The sequence below is a fragment of the Rana temporaria genome, chromosome 11, assembly GCF_905171775.1.
Source record: "Rana temporaria chromosome 11, aRanTem1.1, whole genome shotgun sequence".
Taxonomy (NCBI): Eukaryota; Metazoa; Chordata; class Amphibia; order Anura; family Ranidae; genus Rana; species Rana temporaria.
The window spans coordinates 20,414,131-20,431,905 of record NC_053499.1 but is presented as its reverse complement, the minus strand read 5'-3'; the positions used below and the strand labels follow the sequence as shown (position 1 = coordinate 20,431,905).

Here is a 17,775-nt window from a genome sequence, read left to right as displayed (position 1 = left end):
TGGGTGCCGATATCTTGAATGCAACTGTGTTCCAGGGCAGTGATGATTTAGTCGGGACTTGTGTCAATGGACTTTTGTAGACTTCAAATTGGTTTTGCATTCCAATACAAGTTTACCAATGCAATACCTGCATGAAGCAGGTCAGAAGTTGGTCAACTACAAGTCAAATGCACCAGTCAATTCTGAATGATTTCGAAAGCATCTCGAATTGTCAAACAGTTGCTGTTTAATGTGTCAAAGCCATTTGACGCAGGCCCCTAATCTGCATGGTTAAAGTAGAATTCCGGAATAACTCTAACTACTCTTAAACCGTCCCCTTCCTCCTCCTAACAGATATATTGACTAACCCGTGTATTAAAAAAAAAAAAACACTGTATACTTGCCTTTTTTCAGCCCACTCCAGTCAACTTTTCTCCCTTGTGTCAGCCAGTGCCCGCTGCAGGGAAGGGAGCCCTCCAATAATGGCAGGTAATGCTTGAGGGCATGACAATGCCTCTAAGCTTCAATGGCTAATTCATTGTTGGCGCCCGAAGGAAAATGGGTGTAAAGGCTCTACAATCTTCCCACATAAATACTCTGCCTGGTGCTCAGAACTTGATGCTGTGGACGCCTTCAACATACCAGAGTAAGGAAAGGGATGGTCAGCACACAGGATGACCTTCAAAATAGTATTTAAGTAAACGTGTACAGTGGAACCTTGAATTGCGGTTAATGAGAGTTTCGCAATACGAGTGGTGTGCAGTACCGCATTTGGCCAGAGGTGCGGGGGCGTCGGAGCTGTTCGGCTAAGGAATATCTATGCATCTACATCTACTACTAAGGAATATCTATGCATCTACATCTACTACTAAGGAATATCTACTCCTAAACCCTGAGATTTCGAATTTCGGCTAAGGAATATCTATGCAGACCCATTACTGGGCAGGGAACCACCACATTGTTTTTATATAGCGAAAGGAAATAGAAAAGAGAAGCAAAGAAAAAAGGGGATATCTTTTATAGCAGAAAGAAAAAAAGTTTTTCTCTCTCAAAACTGTCAAATTATTATTGTTTAAATCGCAAAAAATCAAAACTGCAGAGGAGATCAAATGCCACCAAAATAAAGTGTGTGGGGGGGGGGGGGAATTATTTGAGTACGTCGCACAACCACGCAATTGTCAAAGTGCTGTATCGCCAAAAATGGCCTGGTCATTGAGGGGGTAAAACGGGGCTAAAGTGGTTAAAGTAAACTGCTCTCAATTGGGACTGCCATTGTTGATTACCTTTTTATCTAAATGCCAATAACTTTTTTCACACGTTGGGGGAGATTAATTAAAACTGGAGAGGGCATAATCTGGTGCAACTCTGCATAGAAACCAATCGGCTTCCAGATTTTATTGTCAAACTTTGTTAAAAAACAACTGATGTTAAAAGCTGATTGCCTAGCATGCACAACACCGATTCTGAGCGCTCCAGTTAGTAAATCAATCCATTTAAGGTCAAGAACAAGTTGTGCAGATAAGTCAGGGGTCCATACTTGTCCTCGGTAGGTGATTGAACATTTTTTAGAGGGGTCTGCATGACAGCCAGGCAGGCTAGCATTTTTGGGAGGAAAGGGCAGAAATGGCACTCGGTGTTTCTCTTTGACAAGTTTACTCTAAAAATACATTTGTTTCCAAATAAGTTACCATGGCAAGCACTGTAAAGCTATATAAAACGGGTGCTTACCTGATCTTGCTTGCTATAGTGCTGTATAGCCCCCTCGCTGTCCATAGTTCTGACGTTTCATCACAAACTTGTTAGTTCCTCTTATTTATAATCACCCAATTTGCTTACAATTGTCTGTATGGCAGGCATTACTATGCCTTAAATGTACCAGCCAGTAAGACTTCCCCTTGCAGCAGTCTGTTTCAAATGTAAGCCAATTTGATCTGGGAAAACTCTTTTTTTTTCCTTTATTATTTAAAATGTGTTCCTTTTCTTTTTTTCAATTAACACTCCTATTTGCCAATATGCTTATAGATTACTCCAAGGGATTCGGTGGAAAATATGGTGTACAGAAAGATCGAATGGATAAGGTATCTTCATATATTACAGAAAAAAATATTATTTGTGCTTTTGATGTGTGACTGAAGGAAGGAGACCTAATGCTTAAAATGATTGTAAAGTACAATTTTTTTTTTTTTAAACAAACATGATATATTTCTTCTCTGCTCTGTGCAGTGGAATTGCACAGAGCAGCCCCGATCCTCCTCTTCTCAGGTCTCCATTGGCACGCTTTTCTCCTCTTCTTCTCGGTGTGCCACCAAAGGAAGCCACTTGATCCCGAGCTGCGCTGCCTGCGTCTATAGAAACAGACAGAGCAGCTTTGATCCTGCCCCCCGCGCTCTCCTCACAGGATTTGACTGACAGCAGCAGGGGCCAATGGCTCCAATGCCTCAGCAAACCCCGGGAGAGCCGATAGACAGGCACAACACTGGACTGAGTGAACACTTAAGTATGGGGGGTGGTGACTGGAGGATACTGTTACCTTAACATGTTTCACCCTAATGCCTTTTATTGTAAATGCTAGAAAGAGTGCCTGTTCAAGAACGGGAAAGGTTGGGTAAATTAAAAACAATGCTAAAATGTCTGGACGGGCAATACCTGCAAACAACAACAAATTATATACAATAATGGCGCACTCTTAAATAGAGGATGTAGCAAATATCAAATAAAAGTCCTTTTGAGCAAAAAGCTCTGGAGTGAGAGAGACAGTCTTATCTTCTGGGCAGCCTTGTATGGGGAGCTGAAGCCGAACTCCAAACATGCAATAGAGAAAACAACAAAAACAGGCGCCACTTAGAAAAACTGCAAACTTTAATGAACAAACAGCATCAAAGCACTCACATGGTAGTTACTGTGTACAGGCATCTAGTTGGGGTCCAGAGGACAGTCAGTGTCTCAGCCGCTGTAGTGAAGTCCCTGAAGCAGTAGCTGCTGTGTATTTCGATAATGCACATCTGCTGTATGCTGTGTGGAGATGCGCAAGTGCCTGTTCAAACACCGAGGATTTCCGGGTATGGCGTGCAGTGACCAGATGGAGGGCTGGAGCACACTCTGGGAAGCAACGGCGTGAGGGAGGAATGACGTCACAGGACTTGAATGCATCGCGTTTCGGTGCATGCGCCGTGAATACTGGGGGATCGCAGCGCGCACCTTCTTTGAGTGAACACACTAAAATCTTCAAATATAGCACTCGCATGAATCTCAAAAAATAGAGCAATACTCTGCACAGCAAACACTCGTTCAGAGATGAACCGAAAACCGAGTATATTGGTTGCGGCCGACCCAAGGTGCACATATTCACCTTTGTCACATGGTGATGTTTATGGACATTGGCATTATTTTTGAATACCTGTGAAAATGGATATTTCATCTTGCATTGTTTACAGCGCTGCTTATATTTTATTACACTAATTTTAGGGTTTTAGAATGTTTTTTACAGTTTTGTTTTTTGTTTGTTTTTTAAGTAGCTGCTTCACTCTTTTGCAAATTTGATTACCACTATTTGCTCATAAGCGCAGTGGTGGGAACACAGGGCGGATTTATCTTTGTTACCATTATTTACAGGCTCTAACCCTTCCCTGCTCTATGTATGTGATGGCTGCATGAGCAATTTCCATGCAGGTGACCACGATTGGTTGCATTCAATGGGGCTGCCTTTTCTAATCGCTGGGAACCCCCTCTACAGTTCTCATGTGTAATCGGTGCTTGGTGTATTTGTAGGTGTGAGTGCACACATAGAGGCCCTTTTAAAGCGGGGGTTCACCCTATAAACAAAAAAAAAAAAAAAAAAACATTTTTTCTAGCATAAAATGAGGCATAGTAGCGCGAGCTACAGTATGCCTGTCTTGATTTTTTTATCCCCGTACTCACTGTGCAATCGTACATTGAAGATACCGACTCCCCACGGGGAATGGGCGTTCCTATCCAGACGGAGGATGATTGACGGCCGGCTCTGGCACGTCGCGCTTCTCCGGAAATAGCCGAAATAGGCTTGGCTCTTCACGGCGCCTGCGCATAGTCTGTGCGCAGGCGCCGTATAGCGCCGTGAAGAGCCGAGACCTACTCCGGCTGTCTTCGGGGAGTGTGACGTGCCAGAGCCGGCCGTCAATCATCCTCCATCTGGATAGGAACGCCCATTCCCCGCGGGGAGACGGAATCTTCAATGTACGATTGCACTGTGAGTACGGGGATAAAAAAATCAAGACCGGCATACTGTAGCTCGCGCTACTATGCCTCATTTTATGCTAAAATGCTGCTATGGAGGGTGAACCACCGCTTTAAGTAGAGTTGTAGAAATATTGCCACAATTGCTTCATGGGTCAGTTTCATCATCATCCATTATGTCTGTTTTAAAGTCATGATTGCATACTTTATTTTCTTTTTGCTTTCATTATGTACTCCATAAACTAGACCAGGGGTCTCCAAACTGCGGCCCGAGGGCCTAATGTATGGTTTGCATTGTATGTGTTAAAGAGAATACATATATTACCTATGTTTTACATTTTTACAGGCGGCGGCAACCTTTGAAGATATAGAGAAAGTAGCCCCAAGTTACCAAAGAACTCGACCAGTGGAAGCCGGTATGTAATAACAATTTGTCTATCCTTAGATATGGGCTGTGGTACTGTACTTGTCTGTCAGTGTACTTCTGAAATGAATACAATTAATTACCCCCACTTGTTCGTCGCTTTTCATTTTAATTGGTGATTCTTCCGGTTTGCAAACCAACAGCCTAAGAGCCCTTTTCATACAGGGCAGCATTGGCGGTAAATCGCCACTAGTTTTAGTGGCGCTTTACTGTCATTTTAGCTGCGCCATTCAGCCGCTAGCGGAGCACTTTTAACCCCCCGCTAGTGGCTGAAGAAAGGGTTAAATGAGCCTGTGTAGCACCGCTGCCCATTCATTTCTATGGGCAGGGGCGGGATTCACTGCTCCTCCACCACCCCAAAGATGCTGCTTGCAGGACTTTTTTTTTTTTTGTCCTGCCAGTGCAGTGCCCAGTGTGAAAGCACCTCAGGCTTTCACATTGGGGAGGCGTTTTTTCAGGTGCTTTATAGGTGCTGTTTGTAGCCCTTTAGCGCCTGAAAAACGCCTCTTTATGAAAGGGGTCTAAAGGTGACACTGCTTCCTGAGCAGGAGCAACCTTGTCACCCTAGGAGGCAATGCATCCTGTGGTCTCCACACTGACATTGGTATGTCAACACTAAGGGCACTTTCACACTAAGACGTCGGCGGTAAAGCGCTGCAGCCGAATGAAATTTTACCAACAGTCCCATTTGAGAGGTGTCGTAACAGGAATGGCCATAGATGAATAGAAATTCTACCAGTCCCTGCCCAACCCTCCTAATTTCGATTTATTTATGGCCATCTTAAATCTAGTGAGATGAGCAGTCATCAGTTTTTTTAGATGATCTCACCTTGCAGATATACAGCTATGAGGCTTAAAGTATAGGAATGCCCAACAAAATGTGGAAAAAATAAAGCGCCGTGAATACTTCCTGGATGCACTTTACATCATATTCTAGATATGTCAAATAATTGGACCCTGCTGGTTTCTTAACCACTTGAGGACCTTGCCTGTTTTTCAGACTCTGTGTTTACAAGATTAAAACACTTTTTTTTTTTGCTAGAAAATTACTTGAAACCCCCAAACATTATATATATTTTTTCTAACACCCTAGGGAATAAAATGGCGGTCATTGCAATACTTTTTGTCACACCGTATTTGTGCAGCGGTCTTACAAGCGCACTTTTTTTGGAAAAAAAATGAACTTTTTTTAATTAAAATAAGACAACAGTAAAGTTAGCCCAATTTCTTTTTTATATCGTGAAAGATAATGTTACGCCGAGTAAAATGATACCCAACATGTCACGCTTCAAAATTGCGCCAGCTCGTGGAATGGCGTCAAACTTTTACCCTTAAAAATCTCCATAGGCGATATTTAAAAAATTCTACAGGTTGCATCTTTTGAGTCAGATGAGGTCTAGAGCTAGAATTCTTGCTCTCGCTGTAACGATCGCGGAGATACCTCACTTGTGCGATTTGAACACCGTTTTCATATGCAGGCGCTACTCGCATATGCGTTCGCTTCTGCGCGCAAGCTCGTTGGGACGGAGCGCTTTAAAAAAAAAAATTTTTTTTTTTTGTTTTCTTTTCATTTTATACATTTTTACACTGTTTTTAAAAAAATAAATAAAAATTGGGTCACTTTTATTCCTATTACAAGGAATGTAAACATCCCTTGTAATAGAAAAAAGCATGACAGGTCCTCTTAAATATGAGATCTGGGGACAAAAAGACCTCAGATCTCATATTTAGACTTAAATGCAAAGGGAAAAAAAATTGTCATTTGAAAAAAATTACAACAGGAAAATGTGCCTTTAAGAAGCATGGTCGGAAGTGACGTTTTTATGTCGCTTCCGCCCTACTATGCTATGGAGACGGGTGGGGGCCATCTTGCCCTCACTCGTATCCCAACTAAACAGGACCCGATTTCCCTTCGCGGCTGCCAACGGCTCCGGTAATCGGCGGAGGGCGTGGGAGGGGGGGCCCTCTCCCGCCACCGATAACGGTGATCTCGCAGCGAATCCACCACACAGACCACCATTATCGTTTAAAGGACCGGCGCCTGAAGAGATGGATATCTTGGTTGTGGCAGCAGCTGCTGCCGTTACTGAGATATCCCTCTTCAAAAATAGGACGTATATAGTCATGCCGCTGGGCTTAAAGGGGTGTTCCACTCTTTTTTAATGTTTATTAAAAGTCAGCAGCTACAAAAAGTGTAGCTGCTGGCTTTTAATAAACATACACTCACCTGCTCCACGTTCCAGCAACGCGCCGGCCGGTGCTCCGCTCCTCCCCCCCCCTCTCCGGCCGGCGTCTTCATTCTAAGTGTAGGCACCCGGCCGTGACAGCTTTCGGCTTCACGGCCAGGCACCCACTGCGCATGCGCCATTCGATTGGACAGGCGATCGCCTGGGACCTGTCGCGTGTCCCAGTCGGTCGCCTACAAGGAAGGGCTGCCAAAAGGTGATTAGACTATTTGCTTTTGCAGCCCCTGGGCGGAAGGAGGAAGTGGGACAGGAAGTCCCACTCCTCCTGAAGGACCCACACCCCCCCCCCCCCCAAAAAAAAAAATTACATGCCAAATGTAGTATGTAAGGGGGCGAGGAGTGGATTAAGCGGAAGTTCCACTTTTGGGTGGAACTCCGCTTTAAGTGGTTAGACCCACAATTACTGTGTATGTTTTACAGAGGGAAATAAAGCCAGCGACATCCGGGCAAACTTTGAAAACTTTGCAAAAGACAAAGAGCAGGAGGATCGGAAGAAGGCAGAGTTTGAGAGGGCACAGAGGATGGCACAGGAGAAGAATGAACAAGAACAGGCCCGCAGGAAAATTGAGGTCAGTGTAGAACTTTATACAGACTGAAAAGGAATGTATTTGTATTTTTTGAGTTAATTGATTAACCAGTTGTGAACATTGGGGTTCAATACATGCCGTTGTCAATTTTGTCTATTGATGCATCCAAAAAAATATATTTTTTTTGTAATACTACTGTGCAGTATATCACCAAAGGTGGTCTTTAAAAACTATATATAGGCATTGTTTAATTCTAAAGTGATAATAAAGTGGAACTTCTGCTCATTGGCACAATGGCACCTTTTTGGGGGGAGGGGGGACAGGATACCTGGCAATCTGTGGCCATAAATTGCAGAAAAAATAAAGTACCCACCTGTTCAGATGGAATATTGTTTGAGCTTGTTTTAACTTTGTGTTTTTTTTTTTTTGTTTTTTTTTACCACCACATATTCAGGAGCAAGAAAAAGCCAAACCTGCTTCTCCTCCTCCAGCTTCCCCCAGAACCAGAGAAGTGATTGAAAAGGCCCCAGAAATTAAAAAGGCCCCAGAAAGTCCTGTATATGAGGTGAGAATTGAATAAGGCCATCTACATGGGTTATTTATATGCAGGCGCTTTTGTTTCGGTAAACTGAAATCTCCCGGAGAATTTACATTGGTGCCTATAATACTTGTTTTATCTGTAGAGTACCGGTAGGCGGTGGAACCCTAAACTCATGTCTGAGCACATTACAGACAGAACTATAGCAGCATACTTTAGTATTTGTTTCCATGTGTCAGTGAAGCTTTCATGCTAGAGAACCTTTTCATACTATGATGTTGCGGTAATGCACACTTCATTGCATGTTTTGGTGTGATGTGGTACTGTTCACTTGAATGGTACTCCAATGGAAATACATTGCCATGCAGTGTAAAAAAAAATGGAAATTGAAGCGCCACACCACTACTACGAGGTCCAGATACAATTTTTTTTTTTTTTTTTTTTTTTTTTAAATGATTAGGGGATGATCCAAAAAGTATTCAACATGTTTCGAGGGTCCAAGTGCCCTCTTCATCAGGGCTTGATTGACAACAATGTGAACTGTCTAGGTGTAAATGGGACTTTTAATGTTGTTGTTGTTTCCAGTGTGACTGTAGGCACAGGTCTTGTCAACAGCTGATTTGTCAGCACAACACATGATGTCAATGCACTAAGTTGCGGTGTGGCACCAAAATATGGTGCATGTCATTGTGATAAGGTAACTCTTATTACCACAACAACTTGGTGTGAATGGGCCCTAGGACTGGTGACTCTGCTCATAGGAGTCTGGGGTATATTTAACGACTTAGTGAGGAAAGGATAACCGGCAAGGCTGTCTGCACAAGGTTTACACATATAATCGAGGCATTGATCATCAGCGTCCCGCCTATCAGTGCCCATTAATGCTGCCTCATCAGCACATATCCATACACCTTCGTCAGTGCACGAAAAATTTACTACTTTACAAAATGTTATAACTGAAACTAGGAACTTTTATTTTTTTATTTTTTTGGTCTTTTTTCATTTGTTTAGCAAAAAATAGAAAAACAAGTGGTGATTAATACCACTAAGGATGAGCTCTGGCGTGTTCGCATAGAACACGTGCAGAGCCCGCCAGAAAGTGTGCACGGTGCTGTGCTAATCACAGCCAGGGAGACATTGTCCTGATGCTCGCCTGCAGGGATCGTGAAATGTCTCCCTGGCTGTTATTAGCGCAGTGCCGTGCACACTTCCTGGTGGGCTCTGCACGTGTTCTATGCAAACACGCCAGAGCTCATCCTTAAATACCACCAAAAGAAAGCACTATCTGTCTCAAAAAAAATATAAAAATGTCATATAGGTACAGTGTGACATCGCTGAAAATTTACCTGGACAGAAAGGGGGGTGAAAGTGCCCAGTATTGAAGTTGTTCATGACAAGATGACATTGAGGCCTCGTACACACGATAGGATAGCCAGAGGACAACGGTCTGAAGGACCTTTGTCTTGGGTTAACCGATGAAGCTGACTGATGGTCTGTGACGCCTACACACCATAGGCTAAATAACCGATCGTGTCTGAACACGACGACGTAAAACACAACGACGTGCTGAAAAAAACGAAGTTCAATGCTTCCAAGCATGCGTCGACTTGATTCTGAGCATGCGTGGGTTTTTAACCAATGCTTTTGCATACGAACGATCGGTTTTGACCTATAGGTTAGGCGTCCATCGGTTCATTTTTAAAGCAAGTTCCTATTTTTTTAACCGAAGGTAAAATAACCTATTCGGCCCACACGCGATCGGTTTGGACCGATGAAAACGGTCCTTCAGACCGTTGTCCTCTGGCTATCCTATAGTGTGTATGAGGCCTAACGGGAATTGTCCCCAACAAGTGATAATGGGGCCATGAAGATTGGCAAAGACTAAAATATTTCCGTGTTCTATCCCAAAAAAAGTTGGGGCTTTGGTTTTACTTTAAATGTATCAAATTATACGGATTCATTTACATTACATGACCGATATCCAAATGATTCTTCAAGAATTGATGATGTTTGTTTTTATTCCATTGCAGGATGCTGCCCCATTATATGAGAAAGAACAACCAAAAGCCAGAGCTGAGCCTGAACCGTTATACCAGGAAGCCGAGACTCCTAAAAAAGAGGAGCCAGAAACCGAAGCCGTTTACGACACCGCAGATTATCAAGATGGTAATGCATGGTGTCTAGTGTGCACCAAAATAAAGCTACTATATAAGTTTGCAAATACAGTAAAACCTTGGTTTGAGAGTAACTTGGTTTGAAAGCGTTTTGCAAGACAAGCAAAATGTTTTAATACATTTTGCCTTGATATACAAGCGATGTCTTGATGTAAGAGTAGCGTCATGTCACAACTGTGTATAAAAGAGAGGAGCCTCTAAGTGTAGCAATATGGTTACATTTAATGAAAATACAACATTTAGCAACTTATTGCTACACTTATACCTATACCCTGTAAAAAAAAAAATGCTTTAAGTGCTTTGGTTTACAAGCATGTTTCTGGGACGAATTATGCTCGCAAACCAAGGTTTTACTGTATATAAAATGTTTAGAGTAAAGTAGGAAAATTGTCAGCATAGTTTACCATAAAGCAAGAGTGTTAAACTCAATGTCATGGTGGGCCGCATCAGCAATATGATTGCCCTCAAAAGGGCCGGTTGTATCTGTAAGATTAGATGTCCAGCGCATCCCCTCCCCTTACATTAGATGTCAAGAGCCACCCCACCATCAGAAGTTGAGTCCCCCGCTCTCCCTTACATCACAGTGCTGCTGCTGGGAAGAAGCTGGATGCATTGCTTAAAGGCAAAAAGTAAGGGTCTGGAGGAGGACCAGAGGAGGGCTGGAGCTCTCCTGCAGCTGAAGGAAAGGTGAGAGGGCCACATGAAATGGCCTGGAGGGCCGGATTTGGCCCGCGGACCTTGTCTTTGACACCTGTGCCATAAAGCAATATGGTTTTCTGAAAGATCTAGTCCCAGAACGGCATACGTTTTTATATTTTCATGCAATTGAATATCACACAAGAAGATTTTGCCTATTCCAGCCAAATCAATTCCCAGAAGATAAAAAGGAAGCCTGATTAGCCGCTATTGGAACCCGCTCCAAATCCCTTTTTGTACCAGTTTCCATGGATCAGCCCTATCATTCTCCATGACTGTCAGCAGTTCCAAACAAACCTAAAGAAAATACGTCATTGAAAGAAAAAGCCAGTTTTGTATCTGACTTTGGCTTTAAGTTGTTTGAAAATCTCTTAATTGAAAAATGAACTAAGCATATCCCTCTATAGCAGTGGTTCTCAGCCTGGGGGTCGAATAAAGATTTGCCAGGGGTCACCGCGTCCTGGGCTGTTCCTTGAAGCCCGCACAGCTCTCCCAGCCTTTTTGCGGCCGCCCAGCTGGGTTGTTCCCGGAGCCCGCGGCCGCCCACTCAGCCTCTTCGTAGGCGCCCATTCAGTTCACGGCATGGCTGGGGGGCAAAGACTAGAGGTCAGCTGACTGGAGAGTAATGTGAAGTGGGAGGGGCTGGAGGAGACGCCATCTCCTGATTTCGGCATAGGTGTCACTGCTACGAGACACCACAGAGCTGGAGACAGTGAGTAACACTACCTGTGATTAGAGTTGCCATTAAAAGGACTCTGGAAGAGCTAAATGTCTGTGGGTTAGGGGCGCAAATTACTTGTCTTGCCTTGGGTGCTGACAACCCATGCTACAAAAATTATTTTACTGTTTCCCTCAACTTGGGAAATTTTATCAAGGGGTCACGGCACTAGAAGGTTGACAACCACTGCTCTATAGTGTGTACTAGTCCCAGTCCAAAGCACCTAGTGTGATTTCTGTCTGCTTTCTTTTTCCTCTGCTATCTGCAGGCGTCATTTCGGACAGGTTACCCCAATACCATAGAATCCAGGGGGGTATATATAATTAATATATAATTATTTTCAATATTGTCAGTCTTTGTTTGTTTATAGGGAAAAAACAAACGGCAGAGGTGATCAAATGCCACCAAAAGAAAGCTCTATGGGGGTAAAAAAAAGGACATCAATTTTATTTGGGTACAATGTCGCACAACCGCGCAGCTGTCAGTTAAAGTAATGCAGTGCCATATCGCAAAGAATGGCCTGGTCATTGAGGGGGTAAATCCTTCTGGGTCTGAAGTGGTTTAATACTGCAATTGGGAATTAAAAATACTGTGTTTTGGCCACTAGGTGGAGCTGACTATCTTTTAGATAATAATATTTGAGAAACTACTCCCGGGTAAATCCATGCAGGCCAGTAGAATGTTTTTGACATTGGTCCAGGGAATGTTCTATAAGTAGATCCTGTGTGTACATTTTCAGTTAATTTTTATAAATATGAGGAAAAAAAAATATGCAGTCGGCACACTATGGATTCATTTTAGTCAAAGCTTTACTCGGGAACAAGTGTAATGGGAATATATCAACTGTCTAGGAGTTTCCCTCACTTCTGGTTATGTATACAGAAAAATCTCCCTAAGGCCCCTTTCACATGGGGCGGATCAGTAATAATCCGCCCCGTGAACCTCCGCTTGCTCAGCGGGGATCGCTCCGTTGATCCCCGCTGAGCCGGCGGATGACAGGGCGGTCCCCGCACACTGTGCAGGGACCGCCCTGTCTTTTCTCTGCTCTCCCCTATGGGGGGGATCGGATGAACATGGACCGTCTGTCCGTGTTCATCCAATCCGATCCGCCAGACGGATGGAAAAGTAGGTTTTTCCTCCGTCGCACTTTGGCGGGTCGGATGTCAGCGGGCATGTCACCGCTGACATCCGCGGCTCCATAGAAGAGCACAGAGCGCCCGTTCAGGTCCGCCTAAAAAACTGGCAGGCGGACCTGAACAGGCCGCCCATGTGAAAGAGCCTTTAAGGAGGGCACAGGTTGTACAAAAACACACATGGGTTAGGGGTTTGAACCGTTTCTTAATGTATCTAAAAGGAAAAAGTTTTGGCTTTAGACATTTTTATTTCTGCTTGAATTGGAGCAAAAAGGTTGATGCAAAATCACTGCATTAGTGTTTGTGTGTGTGTGTGTGTGTGTGTTTTTTGTTTTTGCTCTTTTAGATGTGACCTGCCACCTCAAACTAAACACGGTGTTTATCAACATGTGATCTTGTAACTGATGTGCCTGTTGCTAAATGAAATGTCTGTTCATGTTCAGTCTTTTGCTGTAAGTGATATCTGTGTAATATTCTGTATCCTCTTTTCAGTGGAGAACACATATGCGGAGTATGACAGTGACCTGGGACTCACAGCTATTGCTTTGTATGATTATCAAGCAGGTAGGTTCATGTCCGTGACTCATGTGTGAGGATGGGCAATATGCAGAAACCCCTCCTGTATTGACATTTTTGAAGCTGACACACAACCCACCCCTTAACACACCTACCTACAATGAGGGAAAAAAGGTATTTAATCCCCTGCTGATTTTGTTCATTTGCCCACTGACAAGTGATAAGTCTATAATTTTAATGGTAGGTTTATTTTAACAGTGAGAGACAGAATAACAAAACTATCCACAAAAACAGCATTTCAAAATAGTTATAAATTGATTTGCATTTTAATGAGAGAAATAAGCATTTGATCCCCCATCAATCCGCAAGATTTCTGTCTCCCAGGTGTCTTCTATACAGGTAACAAGCTTAGATTGGGGAGCACTCAAAGGGAGTGCTCCTAATCTCGGCTTGTTACCTGTATAAAAGACACCTGTCCACAGAAGCAATCAATCAGATTCCAATCTCTCCTCCATGGCCAAGACCAAAGAGCTGTCCAAGGATGTCAGGGACAGATTGTAGACCTACACAAGGCTGGAATGGGCTACAAGACCATCGCCAAGCAGCTTGGTGAGAGGGTGACAACAGTTGGTGCGATTATTCGCAGATGGAAGAAACACAAAATAACTGTCACTTTCCCTCACTTTGGAGCTCCATACAAGATCTCACCTTGTGAAGTTTCAATGATCATGAGAACGGTGAGGAATCAGCCCAGAACTACACGGGAGAATCTTGTCATTGATCTCAAGGCAGCTGGGACCATAGTCACCAAGAAAACAATTGGTAACACACTACACAGTGAAGGACTGAAATCCTGCAGCAGCTGCACGGCCCCCCTGCTCTAATCGTACAGACCCGTCTGAAGTTTGCTAATGAACATCTGAATGATTTAGAGGAGGACTGGGTGAAAGTTTTGTGGTCAGATGAGACCAAAATCATTTTTTTTGGCCTCAACGCTTCGTGTTTGGAGGAGGAAAGCTGCCTATGACCCCAAAAACTCCATCTCCACGTTAAACACGGAAGTGAAAAAAATTATGCTTTTGGGGGTGTTTTTCTGCTAAGGTGACAGGAGAACTTCACTGCATCAAAGGGACGATGGGTGGGGCCATTTACCGTCAAATCATGGGCGAGAACCTCCTTCCCTCAGCCAGGGCATTGAAAAATGGGTATTCCAGCATGACAATGACCCAAAACACACAGCCAAGGTGCAAAGGAGTGGCTCAAGAAGAAGCGCAATAAGTTTCTGGAGTGGCCTAGTCAGTTTCCAGACCTTAATCCCATAAAAAATGTGGAGGGAGCTGGAGGTTCGAGTTGCCAAACGTCGCAACCTTATTGACTTAGAGAGAATCTGCAAAGAGGAGTGGGACAAAATTCCTTCTGAGATGTGTGCAAACCTGGTGGCCAACTACAAGAAATGTCTGACCTCTGTGATTGTCACCAAGTACTAAGTCATGTTTTGCGAAGGGGTCAAATACTTAGTTCACTCGTTAACCACTTAAGGACCGCCTCCTGCACATTTACGTCGGCAGAATGTCACGGCTGGGCACAGGCACGTATCTGTATGTCCCCTTTAAGTGCGTGCGCGACCCGGCCCGGAGCTCTGTGATCGCGGGACTTGGTCCGTGGCCGTGGGACCCGCGGACCCGATCACCGCCGGTGTCCCGTGATCGGTCACAGGAGCTGAAGAACGCGGAGAGATGTGTGTAAACACACCTTCCCCGTTCTTCACAGTGGCAGTGTCCCTGATCGTCTGTTCCCTGATGTAGGGAAAGGCGATTTCATCTTTTCCCGTCCAATCGGGACAGGAAGAGGGTCCTAAGACCGGATTGGTCGGGAGGAGAAGGGGAAGCCGCAAAGCCCCCCGCGACCTGTATGTAGCAAGTGTGGGGTTGGTGAGCAAGACTGGTGATCGGCTCTCTAATGACAGCAAAGCAGGAAGTAAAAAACACCAAATTGCTTGTTAAAAGCGTCGCACACAGTAACGCATGTCGACCACACATTTAACCCGTTGATCGCCCTTGTTAAACCCTTCCCTGCCGGTGTCATTAATTCAGTGACTGTGCATACTTTTAGCACTGATCACTGTATTGGTGTTACTGGTTCCCAAAAAAGCGTTGGGTGTCCGATTTCTCTGCAATATCGCAGCCCTGCTTTAAGTCTCTGATCGCCGCCATTACTAGTAAAAATAAATTATTTCCATAAATCTATCCCATAGTATGTAGAACATTTGTGCTCAACCTGTGGCCCTCCAGCTGTTGCAGAACTACAAGTTCCATGAGGCATTGCAAGGTGGACAGTTACAAGCATGACTCCTCAAGGCTGAGGCATGATGCGACTTGTAGTTCCGCAACAGCTGGAGGGCCACAGGTTGAGCACCCATGTTGTAGACACTATAGGCCAGATTCTCGTATATCCGGCGTATCTGTGCGCCAGCGTAACGTTTGTCATTTACGTTACGCCGCCGCAAGTTTTACAGGCAAGTGCTTTCACAAAGCACTTGCCTGTAAAGTTGGCGGCGTAGCGTAAATCACCCGGCGCAAGCCCGCGTAATTCAAATTAGCCGGGTAGGGGGCGTGAAGCATTTAAATTAAGCGCGTTCCCGCGCCGAACGTACTGCGCATGCGCCGTCCGTAAAATATCCCAGGGTGCATTGCTCCAAATGACGTCGCAAGGACGTCATTGGTTTCGACGTGAATGTAAATGGCGTCCAGCCCCATTCACGGACGACTTGCGCAAACAATGTACATTTTTAAATTTCGACGCGGGAACGACGGCCATACTTAACATTGGTTGCCCCTCGTATAGCAGGGGCAACTTTACGCCGCGCAAACCTAACGTAAACGTCGTAACTTCACTGCGTCGACCGTACGTTCGGGAATTCGCGTATCTAGCTAATTTGCATACTCGACGGGGAAAACGAATGAGGCGACACCTAGCGGCGAAAAAAAAAATGCATTTAAGATCCGACAGCGCAAGAGCCTTACGCCTGTCGGATCTAATGGTTATGTATGCGTAACTGATTCTAAGAATCGGGCGCATAGATACGACGGCCCAGATTAGGACTTACGACGGCGTACATTGCGTTGCGCCGTCGCAAGCCCTTTGAGAATCTGGGCCACTAACTTTTAGGCAAACCAATCCATATACGCTTGTTGGTATATTTTTGATTTTACCAAAAACATGTAGCGGAATACATTTTGCACTAAATTGATGATGATTAAATTCGATTTTTTTATTTTATTTTTAATAGCGGAAAGTAAAAATGAAAACCACAGAGGTGGTCAAATACCACCAATAAAATCTCTATTTGTGGGGGATAGTACATACGTTTTATTTGGGTGCTGTGTTGTCAGTTAAAGTAATGCAGTGCCGTATCACAAAAAATGGCCTGGTCATGAAGGGGGGTAAATCTTTTTCTCCAGTTTACTGACTTGTTTGAGATAATTGTCGTACAGTGAATAAAAGCTTTCTTTTTTTTTCTGTCGCAGCTGGTGATGACGAGATCTCCTTCGACCCAGATGATATAATCACGAACATTGAGATGATTGATGAGGGATGGTGGAGAGGGATGTGCAAGGAACGATATGGGCTCTTCCCGGCTAATTATGTGGAACTCCGGCAGTAAGACATCCGTCATCTGTTGTCCCTACGAGAAGATCCTGCGTCGCAGCTCTCTGCTTGGTGGCGCTGCAGCAAGGCGCTGTTTTGCGCACTCTCTACAAAGAATTGTTGCCATAATTACCCGAGCTGGATTCTTACACTACAAATCATGATACTTTATTTTTTTTTTCTTTTCTTTTGGCGAGGGAACAGTGTTTTTGCAGATTATAATTTTTTTGGTTTTTCTAGTAAATTTTTATCAGGCTTTTAAAACGCAGCTGACTGCTGCAAGCTGGCAAAATGCATTTTAAAGGCTGTTAACCCCTTTAATGCCAGGCGTGCCTTTACTTGAGATGTTTGACCGGAGCTGATTAATGAGCAAGGGCATTCTTTTGCTGTCGGGTGGGTTTCACAGGTGGCAGCTGGGTAACCGTGTACAGCAGGCACCGTGTACAGCAGGCACCGTTCACACCTCATAGTTTTTATCAGTAAATACATGTGCTTGATTTTAATCCAGTACATCTGACCTCTTAGGGTTTGGGATGGATAACCTTTGTTTCTGCTAAAATATAAGGTAGGAGATGGGAGTAGAATAGAACTGTGAACATTACATAGGTGGTTTTATGGTACACTTAGAGCTTAAATCTCATTAAAACATTTTAGTTTTAGGTTATGGGCAAGGGTTACGATTTCTTTCTGGCTCTAAATGCGGTGTACTCAACTAGGGGACTGGTTTCTGTAAGAAGATTTTGTGTCCCCGCAGGGAAGACTTATGTCTTTCTGGCACCCATCTCCTGGACAGGAAACCACAGATTGCAAAATAAGTCCAGAAAGGAGATCTGAATCTTAAACCCCACATTACTAAATATGTATTTGTATCCCTGCCTGTGCCCTGTTGAGGGGGGGGGGTTCCTTAATTGTCGGCTGCGTCTGACACCCTAGGTTGCACACCACTTCTCGATCTGTCTGACAT

At 44.2% G+C, this 17,775-nt stretch overlaps 1 protein-coding gene across 2 annotated transcripts in view; it reads left to right on the top strand.

Moving 5' to 3' along the window:
* The window catches only part of CTTN (cortactin), a 70,507-nt gene extending 52,945 nt beyond the window's left edge, over positions 1–17,562 (top strand). For both annotated transcript variants that reach the window (XM_040328120.1, XM_040328119.1), the window contains 7 exons: positions 2,002–2,057; positions 4,538–4,607; positions 7,282–7,430; positions 7,843–7,953; positions 9,957–10,092; positions 13,140–13,211; positions 16,691–17,562. In XM_040328120.1, coding sequence (XP_040184054.1) covers positions 2,002–2,057; positions 4,538–4,607; positions 7,282–7,430; positions 7,843–7,953; positions 9,957–10,092; positions 13,140–13,211; positions 16,691–16,827 — 731 coding nt within the window. In that variant the 3' untranslated portion in view covers positions 16,828–17,562. The remainder of the gene's footprint in view (positions 1–2,001; positions 2,058–4,537; positions 4,608–7,281; positions 7,431–7,842; positions 7,954–9,956; positions 10,093–13,139; positions 13,212–16,690) is intronic.
* Positions 17,563–17,775: the final 213 nt, after the last annotated feature.